Source organism: Haliotis rufescens, unplaced genomic scaffold, assembly GCF_023055435.1.
Source record: "Haliotis rufescens isolate VD_foot unplaced genomic scaffold, xgHalRufe1.0.p SCAF_7, whole genome shotgun sequence".
In the NCBI taxonomy this organism is placed as follows: domain Eukaryota; kingdom Metazoa; phylum Mollusca; class Gastropoda; order Lepetellida; family Haliotidae; genus Haliotis; species Haliotis rufescens.
This window is the reverse complement of record NW_025964361.1, coordinates 54,707,902-54,721,331: the sequence shown is the minus strand read 5'-3', so window position 1 is coordinate 54,721,331 and position 13,430 is coordinate 54,707,902. Positions and strand designations below refer to the sequence as shown.

The following is a 13,430-nucleotide window of genomic DNA, read 5'->3' as shown; positions in this document are numbered from 1 at the left end:
GTTGTAGGTTGGGATGTCAGTTGTAGGTTGGGATGTCAGTTGTAGGTTGGGATGTCAGTTGTAGGCTGGGATGCCAGTTGTAGGCAGGGATGCTAGTTGTAGGCTGGGATGCCAGTTGTAGGCAGGGATGCCAGTTGTAGGTTGGGATGTCAGTTGTAGGTTGGGATGTCAGTTGTAGGTTGGGATGTAAGTTGTAGGCTGGGATGCCAGTTGTAGGTTGGGATGTCAGTTGTAGGCTGGGATGTCAGTTGTAGGCTGGGATGCCAGTTGTAGGCAGGGATGCCAGTTGTAGGCTGGGATGCCAGTTGTAGGCAGGGATGCCAGTTGTAGGTTGGGATGTCAGTTGTAGGTTGGGATGTCAGTTGTAGGTTGGGATGTCAGTTGTAGGTTGGGATGTAAGTTGTAGGCTGGGATGCCAGTTGTAGGCAGGGATGCCAGTTGTAGGTTGGGATGTCAGTTGTAGGCTGGGATGTCAGTTGTAGGCAGGGATGCCAGTTGTAGGTTGGGATGTCAGTTGTAGGCTGGGATGTCAGTTGTAGGTTGGGATGCCAGTTGTAGGCAGGGATGCCAGTTGTAGGTTGGGATGTCAGTTGTAGGCTGGGATGTCTGTTGTAGGTTGGGATGTCAGTTGTAGGTTGGGATGTAAGTTGTAGGTTGGGATGCCAGTTGTAGGTTGGGATGTCAGTTGTAGGTTGGGATGTCAGTTGTAGGCTGGGATGTCTGTTGTAGGCTGGGATGCCAGTTGTAGGCTGGGGATGCCGCATGTTGGCTGTTATGGCTGTTATAGGCAGTAGATGCCAGATGTAGATGGGGATGCCAGTTATAATCTTCTTTTAGTTGTATGGAAATAAAATGATATGATATTCCAGAACATTCAGGTGAGGTTCAGAGTGTTGTGATGCTATTTGTTTATTACCATGACAACAGATATAAATCATTTGCTGGTGAGACCCCACGTTGGAACACTTGGCTAGTGAATCTGACATAGGCCCCTGTACTATGAACCTGCCAGGACTGTGTCCAGGCTCCAAACTGGCTCACCACGATGAAGGGCTGGGTTTCGATTCTCCACATGCGTACAATGTGTGAAGCCATTTCTGATGTGCACCTTGTAAATTCAGTGGCATAAAACCTATCACACTCACTCACACTAAACTATGCTTCCATGGCTTACAGAGATACCATCAATCGCAAGCTGGATCATAAGCGACAGAAGATGAGTGACCACTCTGAGCATGTGCAGAAGCTGAGGTCAAAGGTGAACACGCTGAAGGAAGAGAAGCTGAAGATCGACAGCGAGTTGCAGCAGCAGACCAAGTTGGAGGAGACGAAGGCCGGACTCAGCACCGACAACAAGATGCATGAACAAGACATCCAGGTAGGTCCCCCTCAGCCATGGATGTGTATTGGCTGGGATCTACACAGGCGGCTGATGCTACAATCTGTCACTGATACTTAGATATTAATAGGAAACCCATAGATGCCAACCATTACAATTTTGATGCAATAGTTAAGATTTGGGCTTAAATTTACGGACCGCCTCCGTGGTCTAGTGGTAGAGCGTCCGCCCGGAGAGCTGAAGGTCCGGGGTTCGATCCCCGGCCGCGTCATACCATAAGACGTTAAAAGCTGGTACTTGTTGTTACCCTGTCTGGCCCTCGGCATTAAGGGGCTAAAACAAGGACTGGTCGGCTCGGAGTCAGTATACTGTGTTTGAGTGGGGTATTCATGTTAAACTGCGGCATGGTATCTCAGTGAGCTAGCACTATAAATCGGCATCAGTCCGGGCTAGTACAAGCAGCCACACAAACACACACACATACATGCACGTCGCTATATAAGTGCAATAATCTTGGACACGAGGTTAAACCCCATTTCACCTCACCTCACCTTAAATTTACACTATTACACTTGACCTCCCACCAAAAGAGGGTCCCAGATTCCTGCTAGTTTGACACAAGCTCAACAGAGACACCTGTTTTGATTGGTCATTCCACAAATTTCATCCAATCGGTGTCCTTAAAACATATCAGCATTGTAGTCATATCCTTCTTTTTTAGATTTACAGCCATTATTTGATTGAAAAAATGAAAATGAATGATTTAAATTATTCATGTTTTGGATAGTTCACATTCAGTGATGACATGTACTATCCTTATAAGTTACTGTCATGAACCACAGCAGATGTTTCGTAAAACTGCATCTGGAAAAACAACAAAGCTTGCTGTTTTTTTATCTTTGTTTTTCAACAAGTCGATATTGATGTAATGCTGGAGGTACATGTTCATCTTTCTGTTTTGCAGGAAGCCAGAACCCAGATAAGACCACTGGAGGTAAGTAATAATCACGCCCACTTACCCATGATGTGAATTGCATTAGCTCGGCGCTATCCCTAATATTAAGTCTGATCATGGTTGCTGTAATTAACGGTGGGTTTGTGCGATCTGTAAAGTAGTTGACACACACAATGATGAATGTAAGGCTACAAAAAATAATGGTTTTGGTTCTTAGGCACCGCCCGCATTATCATAAAGTCCTGGCACTTAAAAACAATGCGATCCAAAATAGCATGCAGTTACTTCCCTTTACATGCGCACTGCTTTACTGCACATCTCGTGTTATGGTCATGGCAGCAATAGGAGTTTGTATGCGTGTATATGTAGAGAGGCCCTTTCCCAGGTTGATGGTACACAACTGATTATTTGGTTACATACTACTTTGAACAAGCCCCCACCCCACCCCACCCCAAAAAAGCAACCAAAAAACACTGCCCGCCAGCGCTGTATTTTCAAAAGACATTGCCTGAGAATCAATTCTTTTATTTTTTTAAGCCTGAACAATTTTGAATGAATTTAATAAACAGATTACAAACATAGGTCCAGGTATACAAGCGAACACTTTTACCTGATGAGGAACAAAAGGATCAACTCCCGTCATTCAGTAATGAAATATATCTGAGCCATTGATTACGCAGCGCATTGATTAACGAGTCTGTGGAATCATGAAGTGTGTTATTATGAGGGATTACTGTAGTTTAGTTTGTAAGTTGGCACAGTGATATTTGTTGGTGAAAAGACATGGTTCAAGATTGAGATTATGTAGGATAAAATGTTTTATTCAACGTATATATATGTTTGTTTTTTTAAGTTATTTTGAATCTCTGGTCCATTGCAATTATCAGTCGATACTTAAACACAGGGCAGTAGGCCCATGAAGAACATTTCCTTCCACTCACTGTAACTGAATTGCTGTTGAAAACGTCATCAAACCCTGCCCACAATCACTGGTACCGATACAGGAGCAGATCGAGCGTCAGCGCCAGGAGAAGATAAAGCTGGTGGCTACCAAGGACGACAAGATTGACGGAGCCAAGGCGGAGGTAAGATCAGCTTAACACCATTTCCTTCCTCAGTCCTCTTTGAGATTCCAGGTCAGATTGGGGACCGGTCATTTATTTTAGGGAATCAGGATAGGGTCACCACAAAATGTGACAAACTTCATGGAGGGTTATAAAAAATAATACACATATTCGGACATGGTCATTAAAAGATGGACCACTATGGTAAAATATAAAGTGATTTTGTCTTTTCGGTGAGGGTCGTGAATTTTTTTTACAAATACATAGGGAGGGTCAGCTGAAAATATGACCAGCTTTTGTACATTAGTGCATCAATTACCTCTCACCACCCGCCCCTGTAATAAATGCAGCGGTAGAAACTAACAGTTTCAGTCCACTAGTCCTTATAATGATAGCATATAGCAAAACCTTTAAAAATGTCAAAATTCTACTGGTCCTTAGGATACCTTTACTATTGGGCAGTTTGGCAAGGACTATAGGACTAGTGCCAATTTCTAACCCTGAAATGACTGGTCCCTTAGGTCCCTAGCTCTGTGCTCGTTGATGGAGGCAACTTGAATGAGAATCGGGTTGTCAAGGTCTGGCCCTTGATGGATTGTTTGTCATTGCCAACCAGGAACGTTGATCATGCCTTGCTTTGTTCATTTACAGCCTGCTGTGGTATAGCTGGGGTGACCTTATCCCTGTGATGCTCCATATAAATGTTTTTGATATTGACCTTTTGCTACACAGAGCTTCGGACTGCCCCATAATTGTGTCACACTTTATATGTCATGATCATAACAACAAATGCAACATTATTAACTTCCTATGACACTTGCCTTCAAATACAATACTTATGTTTTAGATTGTACCACAATATATTTACTTACCAAGTTGGAAAACAGACTGGTAAAGATTGTTTACTTGCACTCAGCGATGGCAGCCTATAGTCTGTACCCGCTCAATGATTCCAACCCAATTCCAACATTAGAGTTGCATGATCAAATAATTCACCATGCAGAGTAGCCTCCCTTAGATATGCAGGGAACCTCTGATAGATGGATGAATCCCTGATTTGCTTTGTTTTGCTTCTAGGCTTGTCGACACGACACCCATGCTCATAGACATGCAATACTTGGGCTTTCTTTCGCATCCAGCAGACATACTGTGAAATAACTTGAATACTTTTCCAAGCAGCCGTAAACCAAACTCCCTGAAAGACAAGTAAAGAGAGAACTAGTCCTTTGACAGATGGACAGGGAGGGATGGTGTTTGTAATATTAGCTGTCTGTGAATGTTGTTGTGTTTTACAGATTGAGTGTGTGCGGTCCGAGGCAGATGGACAGGGAGGGATGGTGTTTGTAATATTAGCTGTCTGTGAATGTTGTTGTGTTTTACAGATTGAGTGTGTGCGGTCCGAGGCAGATGGACAGGGAGGGATGGTGTTTGTAATATTAGCTGTCTGTGAATGTTGTTGTGTTTTACAGATTGAGTGTGTGCGGTCCGAGGCAGATGGACAGGGAGGGATGGTGTTTGTAATATTAGCTGTCTGTGAATGTTGTTGTGTTTTACAGATTGAGTGTGTGCGGTCCGAGGCGAAACAGGTGAAGGACATCAACAGTGACATCAAGCAGTGAGTATTGACAATTATTTAAGTGAGTGAGTGAGTGAGTTGGGTTTAACGCCGCTTTTAACATTATTCCAGTTATATCACGGCGTGTCAGCTTAATCTGGGAGGAAAGCCAGAAGTGATGCAGGTCTCAGACGTTTACCACTTCGGTGGACAATTATTTAAGAAATGAACGACGATTGGGAGTTGTTTATCGTACAATAAAACTGCAGGGAGAATAAGCCATGAGGGGCGCGTCGTTTATTTCTTATATGAGATATCAACATTATGTACAGCCTCTTTAAGGACGTTGATAAAATGTACAAGCTTTAAAAATATTTACCCAAATTTTACTAATTATGACTCCCTAAATAGAAACTGACCTCAGAAATGTCGGACAAGTCCATTTTAAGAACAGGTGGGTTAAGTTTGATATTTCCGCATATTCTCACAATCATCAAATCGATTATCTATACCTTTTCTCCTAGTACCGTTTGTCATATCTCTCCCACTTTTGGATGCGATTGTTCAGCCACTGCGTTTAGCTGCGTAGCCCAGCTACATCTGTTCTTTGTGATTTAGCAGTAAGTACTGACAGTTTAAAAGGCATGTAGGAATTCTGTTGTAACTACCAGAGGTGTAACAATGCGATGGGGTCACGATACGAAATGTATCCCGATAGTATGGGTGTCACGATACAAAATGTATCACGATAGTATGGGTGTCATGATACGAAATGTATCCCGATAGTATGGGTGTCGCGATACAAAATGTATCCTGATAGTATGGATGTGATAGGTTTCACTTCCCGATACTGTGCTTTCATTTCATAAGTTGATATTCTTCCTTTTTGCAGGTAAATCACAGTCCCGATTCATTTGTTTTTAGAATTCATAGATCAAGGATGGTTTATTGTAGGGCAGAAACATATATGCTAGACGTCAAGGACAGAGTGTTGGTACACAGGATTTAGTGAGTACAGTCAGGAAAATGAGTGTCATTGTTTGCTGTGTGTCTTCAGGTACAACCAGTCCATGAAGGCAGACAGACTTGAGAAGAGTCGAGAGCGGATGACGGACATCGCGGCCAAGGAGACAGGTGTGAACCAGGAACGGGAGGAGATCACCGAGAACGTCAACAAGCTCAGTAAGGACCTGGCCACTCAGCAGGTGAGTTCACAGGAGACATCATACGGCCTTCTCTCAGCGGGTGAGTTCACAGGAGACATCCTACAGCCTTCTCTCAGCAGGTGAGTTCACAGGAGACATCCTACAGCATTCTCTCAGCAGGTGAGTTCACAGGAGAAATCATACAGCCTTCTCTCAGCAGGTGAGTTCACAGGAGAAATCATACAGCCTTCTCTCAGCAGGTGAGTTCACAGGAGACATCATACAGCCTTCTCTCAGCAGGTGAGTTCACAGGAGACATCCTACAGCCTTCTCTCAGCAGGTGAGTTCACAGGAGACATCATACAGCCTTCTCTCATCAGGTGAGTTCACAGGAGACATCCTACAGCCTTCTCTCAGCAGGTGAGTTCACAGGAGACATCCTACAGCCTTCTCTCAGCAGGTGAGTTCACAGGAGACATCCTACAGCCTTCTCTCATCAGGTGAGTTCACAGGAGACATCCTACAGCCTTCTCTCAGCAGGTGAGTTCACAGGAGACATCCTACAGCCTTCTCTCAGCAGGTGAGTTCACAGGAGACATCCTACAGCCTTCTCTCAGCAGGTGAGTTCACAGGAGAAATCATACAGCCTTCTCTCATCAGGTGAGTTCACAGGAGAAATCATACAGCCTTCTCTCATCAGGTGAGTTCACGACAGAGTGGGACGGTGCTCGTATCTACCACTGGTTAGCCTTAGCCTAGTCCAGACCCATGAAGATCCGGGGTATATTAGGTCTTCAGCAACCCATGCTTGCCGTAAAAACAACTATGCTTGTCGTAAGAGGCGACTAACAAGATTGTGTGGACAGGCTCGCTGACTTGGTTGATGCATGTCAATGTTTCCCAATTGTCACTCACTGGATTGTCTGGTCCAGACTGGATTATTTTTGCAGACCGCCGTCATATAGCTGGAATATTGCTGAGTGCGACATTAAACAACAACACAGCGCAGGTACTCTGGAAAAATCTTTAAAGGCTCTTAAGAAAGTCCTGATTTGGTGAAATGAATTTATTTGGGTAAAAGAATATAAGCCAAAACTAGAGCCGAATTAATACCTGGTCCCTTCTGGTCAGATCCGAGAGCGCGAGTTAATGGACAACCTCCAGCTACGGCAGAAACAGAAGGAGGTCGGTCGCCAGGAGCGTGAGATCGGTGTCCTGCAAGGCCAGATGGGGGACTTTGACACCGCCAATCTGGAGAGGGAAAGGAGGAAGCTGCTGCAGAAAGCGGATGAGATGCAGAAAGAGGTTGGACACAAGTGATGTACTTCTATCCTTATAGCGCACACTGACCCGTAAAGATCCGGGGTAGAATAGGTTTTCAGCAACCCATGCTTGCCGTAATAAGCAGCTATGCTTGTCTAACGGGATCGGGTGGTCAGGCTCGCTGACTTGGTTGATGCATGTCATCGTATCCCAATTGCATGGATTGATGCTCATGATGTGAATCACTGGATTGTCTGGTCCAGATTTGATTATTTACAGACCGCCGTCATATAACTGGAATATTTCTGAGTGCGGCATTAAACAATAGACAAACAAACAACAACAAACATAAAACAGATTTGTTTAATACACATCCTTCTGTGGAGTTCAGTTTTTAGCTCACCTGACTGAACATCTTTTCCTCAGAACCCACTGGAGCAATGAAGCTGAAACTTAACATACTCCCCCCCCCCCCCTGATTTTCAAAATGGCCACCACTTTGGCAATAATCAGCCCTCGAAATCCATGCTAGTCTGCTGGTCCTTGACTTCTAAATTATGCTGAGGACAAGTAAAAATTCAATGATGGGTATTGCATTTGAGGGCTAAAATACTGAACCAGTTTTCAATGTTGCAAGAACTGAACAAAACTGACAGAAAACATTGTTTTTGTTCAAGCAGGACTAACTTCAAGCTAGTCCTCTGGAAAAGTTAATATCTACAACTGGATATGCTTTACTATTGTTGTTGTCAGCGCAACATCTGCCAAGGTCGCCAGCAGGGTCTCGACGACATGATCCGCAACACGAAGAGGGAGCTCCAGACAGACATGTTCAAGGATGCTGGCTCCAAGTACCGAGACATGATGATCCAGATGAGGGTGAGAACACTAGCTAACAGGAATCTCCCAAGCACTAAGTACTTACAGCGAGTGTGACCTCAAACATAAATGTTGCTGAAAGTAGCTACGATGGTAATGTTTCCTTGTTATGCTTCGCAATTTTACAAAAATATGACTTCAGGGACCAGCCGTTTGATTTTCAAAACATTATGATGCTGTTGTACTGAAAAACATTTACCGTAGTCGACATAATAAGCGCCCACGGTGATATTTGCTAATATATTGGCTAGTGAACAATCCCAATTGGCACCCCTTCCGATTGATCAATGTACACAAGACTTATTTTTTCACGAATAATATGCACTCGTGTGTTATATGCACCCTTAATTATGGGCAATTAAATTCTGGAAAAATATATCTGTCGTACATAAACATTTCAGGCTGTCAGCATAAACCACGAAATTTATCTTTTCAACTGTTTTTTTCACCAAAATAATATTCCAATAAGAGCCCCCTATTTCTAATTTTGAGAACGCCCTGGGTGCTTATTACGTCGAATATGGTACATATGCCTTGCATTGTAGGAATAAAGTTATGTGCCTTTTTGTTGCAGAATATAAATAAATATAAAACATAAATATGCACCTGTTCATGTTGGAAAAAGAACTGGGCACTTAAACATTTTAAGAAATCCTGATTTCAAACACAAATCTTCACACACAGGAATAATCAAATGGTAGCTCCCTTTACATTTGTCTGTTCACTGTTAAATCATTAGTTGCTGATTCGTCAAGTTGTGTTTTACAGACAACTGAGTTGGCCAATAGTGACTTGGAGAAATACTACAGAGCTATGGACAAGTAAGTTGATGTAGAACTGCTAAAACAGTTTGCAATGCCTGCTTCCATGTAGACTACACCTGATTTTTTCATGTGACTTTAGTTTAACTGTCATGGCTAGGTATTGCAACACACAGTCTTCCAATCGTGGATGTTCTGTAACTTGTTTTGACATGTTAGCCGGGGAGATAACTCTAAACTGTGACCTGTCTTGTGTGTTAAGGATGTCAATCAAGTGTTACCCTAGCAACCCCTCTTACTCGGTGTGATGACAGTGGTACGGCTGCAGTATTGCTGACTACCAGTGTTCCTATGGCAACCATCAAGTGTTGATATATTTGATAGAAGTTCTCTTTGTGCTTTCCCGAGTGTATGAGGTCTGATCTCCAAGTTATCTTCCTTTACGATGGTGTTCCAGGGCTATCATGAACTACCATGTCCAGAAGATGGAGGAGATCAACAAGATCATCCGGGAACTGTGGAGGAACACCTACCGCGGGAACGGTGAGGGGGTGGGGAACTGGGGAGGAACACCTACCGCAGGAACAGTGAGGGGGTGGGGAACTGTGGAGGAACACCTACTGCGGGAACGGTGAGGGGGTGGGGAGGAACACCTACTGCGGGAACGGTGAGGGGGTGGGGAGGAACACCTACTGCGGGAACGGTGAGGGGGTGGGGAGGAACACCTACTGCGGGAACGGTGAGGGGGTGGGGAACTGGGGAGGAACACCTACCGCGGGAACAGTGAGGGGGTGGGGAGGAACACCTACCGCAGGAACAGTGAGGGGGTGGGGAACTGTGGAGGAACACCTACTGCGGGAACGGTGAGGGGGTGGGGAGGAACACCTACTGCGGGAACGGTGAGGGGGTGGGGAGGAACACCTACCGCGGGAACGGTGAGGGGGTGGGGAACTGGGGAGGAACACCTACCGCAGGAACAGTGAGGGGGTGGGGAACTGTGGAGGAACACCTACTGCGGGAACGGTGAGGGGGTGGGGAGGAACACCTACTGCGGGAACGATGAGGGGGTGGGGAGGAACACCTACTGCGGGAACGATGAGGGGGTGGGGAGGAACACCTACTGCGGGAACGGTGAGAGGGTGGGGAGGAACACCTACTGCGGGAACGGTGAGGGGGTGGGGAACTGGGGAGGACCACCTACCGCGGGAACGGTGAGGGGGTGGGGAGGAACACCTACCGCGGGAACGGTGAGGGGGTGGGGAACTGGGGAGGAACACCTACCGCAGGAACGGTGAGGGGGTGGGGAACTGGGGAGGAACACCTACCGCGGGAACGGTGAGGGGGTGGGGAGGAACACCAACCACGGGAACGGTGAGGGGGTGGGGAACTGGGGAGGAACACCAACCACGGGAACGGTGAAGGGGTGGGGAACTGGGGAGGAACACCTACCGCGGAATGGTGAGGGGGTGGGGAGGAACACCTTCTGCGGGAACGGTGAGGGGCAGGGGAAGTGAGGTGAGGTGAGGTGAAATGTGGTTTAATGTTGCGTCCAAGATTATTGCACTTATATAGCGACGTGCGTGCATGTGTATGTGTGTGTGTGTGTGTGTGTGTGTGTGTGTGTGTGTGTGTGTGTGTGTGTGTGTGTGTGTGTGTGTGTGTGTGTGTGTGTGTGTGTGTGTGTGTGTGTGTGTGTGTGTGTGCAAGACTGGACTGATGCCGATTTATAATACTAGCTCACTGAGATACCATGCCGCAGTTTAACATGTATACCCCACTCAGACACAGTATACTGACTCCGAGCCGACTAGTCCTTGCTTTAACCTGTTAATGCCAAGCGCCAGACAGGGTAACAACAAGTCCCATCTTCTAACGTCTTTTGGTATGACGCGGCCGGGGATCAAACCCCGGACCTTCAGCTCTCCGGGCGGACGCTCTACCACTAGACCACGGAGGCGGTCGGCAGGGGAAGTAGGGAGGAACACCTACTGCGGGCACGGTGAGGGGATGGGGAGGAACACCTACCGCGGGCACTGTGAGGGAGTGGGGAGGAACACCGTCCGCAAGAAAGATGGGGAACTGGGGAGGAACACCTACCGCGGGAACAGTGTGGAACTGGGGAGGAACACCTACCGCTGCAACGGTGAGAAACTGGGGAGGACCACCTACCGCGGAATGGTGAGGGGGTGAGGAACTGGGGAGGACCACCTACCGAGGAATGGTGAGGGGGTGGGGAACTGGGGGGGAACACCTTCCGTTGGAACGGTGAGGGGGTGGGGAACTGGGGAGGAACACCGTCTGTGGCAACGGTGAGGGGGTGGGGAACTGGGGGAGAACACCTTCCGTTGGAACGGTGAGGGGGTGGGGAACTGGGGGGGAACACCTTCCGTTGGAACGGTGAGGGGGTGGGGAACTGGGGAGGAACACCGTCTGCGGCAACGGTGAGGGGGTGGGGAACTGGGGAGGAACACTGTCTGCGGCAACGGTGAGGGGGTGGGGAACTGGGGAGGAACACCGTCTGCGGCAACGGTTAGGGGGTGGGGACCTGGGGAGAAAAGCCTGCAGTGTTCCTCTTCCCATATCCCCTAATAAATGACCAGTCCCTAAGCCTACAATCCATCATAAAGGCAGTGTGATCTGAAAAGCAGTAATGTTGACCATCAAGTAGGTATAAAGTTACTGCGGCAGAATGACTCTTTGAGAGTTTGGGGACCCATAATCAAGCAGTGTCTGTTGAAAAAATTAGTTGGTTTGAAGTACAATAGCAAATTATTCTAAAACTTTCATTTCAGATATTGAAACAATTGAGATTCGTTCTGATGATGAGGACAGTGGTGCCCTGAAGTCCCGTCGTGTCTACCACTACCGTGTGGTGATGATCAAGGGTGACACTGCTTTAGACATGAGAGGCCGATGCAGCGCCGGACAGAAGGTCAGCACCCCCCCTCCACCCACTTGTAGCTTGTACCATGTCACAACCACAGACCTACCACCACCACGAACTCCACCCTCCGCAACACCCCCACCCACCCCCACCCCCACCCTCCACCCACTTTTAACATCTATCAAATCTTGAAGAGGAATAACCGAAAAACTTGTTGTTTATTGTGCCACAATGAGTACATGATGTGTTCTTAGGAATCTTCTCATCCTATTTTTCCAATTTTGAAAAGTTCACTGAAGGTGTTTCTTTTATAACATACCTTGCCAAGAAAGTATTATGAAGGAAAAGTGATGATAGTTAATCCAATTTTCTGGTATGTGAAGTATTTATCTCTGAAATTCATGTTTCCCATCTGGTGGATCATTATTTTCTTGCATGCAACATATTCAACAACATCTATGTGCAGGTGTTGGCGTCCCTGATCATCCGTCTGGCGTTGGCGGAAACGTTTTGTGTCAACTGTGGAATTCTGGCCCTGGATGAACCTACGACCAACCTGGATAGGGAGAACATAGAAAGTCTGGCTTACGCTCTTGTCTCGTGAGTAGGAGGATGTGGAACATCTCGCTTATGCTCTAGTCTCTTGAGTAGGTGAATGTAGATCTATATGAGCATCCGGGGCAGTCAGGTAGCCTAGGGGTTAAAGCGTTCGCTTGTCACACCAAAGACCCTCACATGGGTACAATGTGTGAAGCCTATTTCTGGTGTCCCCCCTGCCGTGATATTGCAGGAATATTGCTAAAAGCGGCGTAAAACCATACTCGCTTATTCACTCACTATATGAGCATCCATATAGTGTATCATGAAGTTGTCATACTGTTTCCCTGTGTGTGTTTCATTCCTGTATTCACACTGTTTTATCTATGTCAGGATAATCAAGGCTCGGTCCTGCCAGAGCAACTTTCAGCTAGTGCTGATCACCCATGACGAAGACTTTGTGGAACTCCTTGGGCGGTCAGAGTATGTGGAAGACTTTTATAGGATCAGCAAAGATGAGTCGTACGTAATATCTGTCCTCTTGAACTGACACAGCAAAGCATCTTTGTCTAACAAACACTGCATTTAATATTATCTCACAAAAACATTGCCTCACATCCACAGCAAAGCAACTTTGTCTCACAAGCAATGTTTCCCTCTCAAACACATCATTGTCTCAGAAAGCATAGCAACATTGTGTTAAAAACAGCAGTCTCACATCCACGGCAACATTGTTTCATAGATGAAGTTGTCTCACATACTAGCAACATTGTTTCACAGATGTAAAATTGTCTCACAAAACAGCAACATTGTGTTACAAACAGCAGTCTCACATCCACAGCAACATTGTTTCATAGACGAAGTTGTCTCACATACTAGCAACATTGTTTCACAGATGTAAAATTGTCAGTCTCACATCCACAGCAACATTGTTTCATAGACGCGAAGTTGTTTCACAAAACAGCAACATTGTGATACAAACAGCAGTCACAGTCACAGCAACAGTATATCACAGACACAAAGTTTGTCTCACAAAACAGCAGCATTG

At 46.1% G+C, this 13,430-nt stretch overlaps 1 protein-coding gene across 2 annotated transcripts in view; it reads left to right on the top strand.

Moving 5' to 3' along the window:
- LOC124133711 (DNA repair protein RAD50-like) overlaps positions 1-13,430 on the top strand; it is a 56,898-nt gene that overhangs the window by 40,989 nt on the left and 2,479 nt on the right. For both annotated transcript variants that reach the window (XM_048387628.1, XM_048387627.1), the window contains exons 29-40: positions 1,177-1,378; positions 2,304-2,333; positions 3,299-3,379; positions 4,915-4,973; positions 5,971-6,118; positions 7,190-7,363; positions 8,075-8,200; positions 8,969-9,021; positions 9,419-9,504; positions 11,754-11,893; positions 12,312-12,445; positions 12,776-12,904. In XM_048387628.1, the coding sequence (XP_048243585.1) occupies positions 1,177-1,378; positions 2,304-2,333; positions 3,299-3,379; positions 4,915-4,973; positions 5,971-6,118; positions 7,190-7,363; positions 8,075-8,200; positions 8,969-9,021; positions 9,419-9,504; positions 11,754-11,893; positions 12,312-12,445; positions 12,776-12,904 (1,362 nt within the window). The remainder of the gene's footprint in view (positions 1-1,176; positions 1,379-2,303; positions 2,334-3,298; positions 3,380-4,914; positions 4,974-5,970; positions 6,119-7,189; positions 7,364-8,074; positions 8,201-8,968; positions 9,022-9,418; positions 9,505-11,753; positions 11,894-12,311; positions 12,446-12,775; positions 12,905-13,430) is intronic.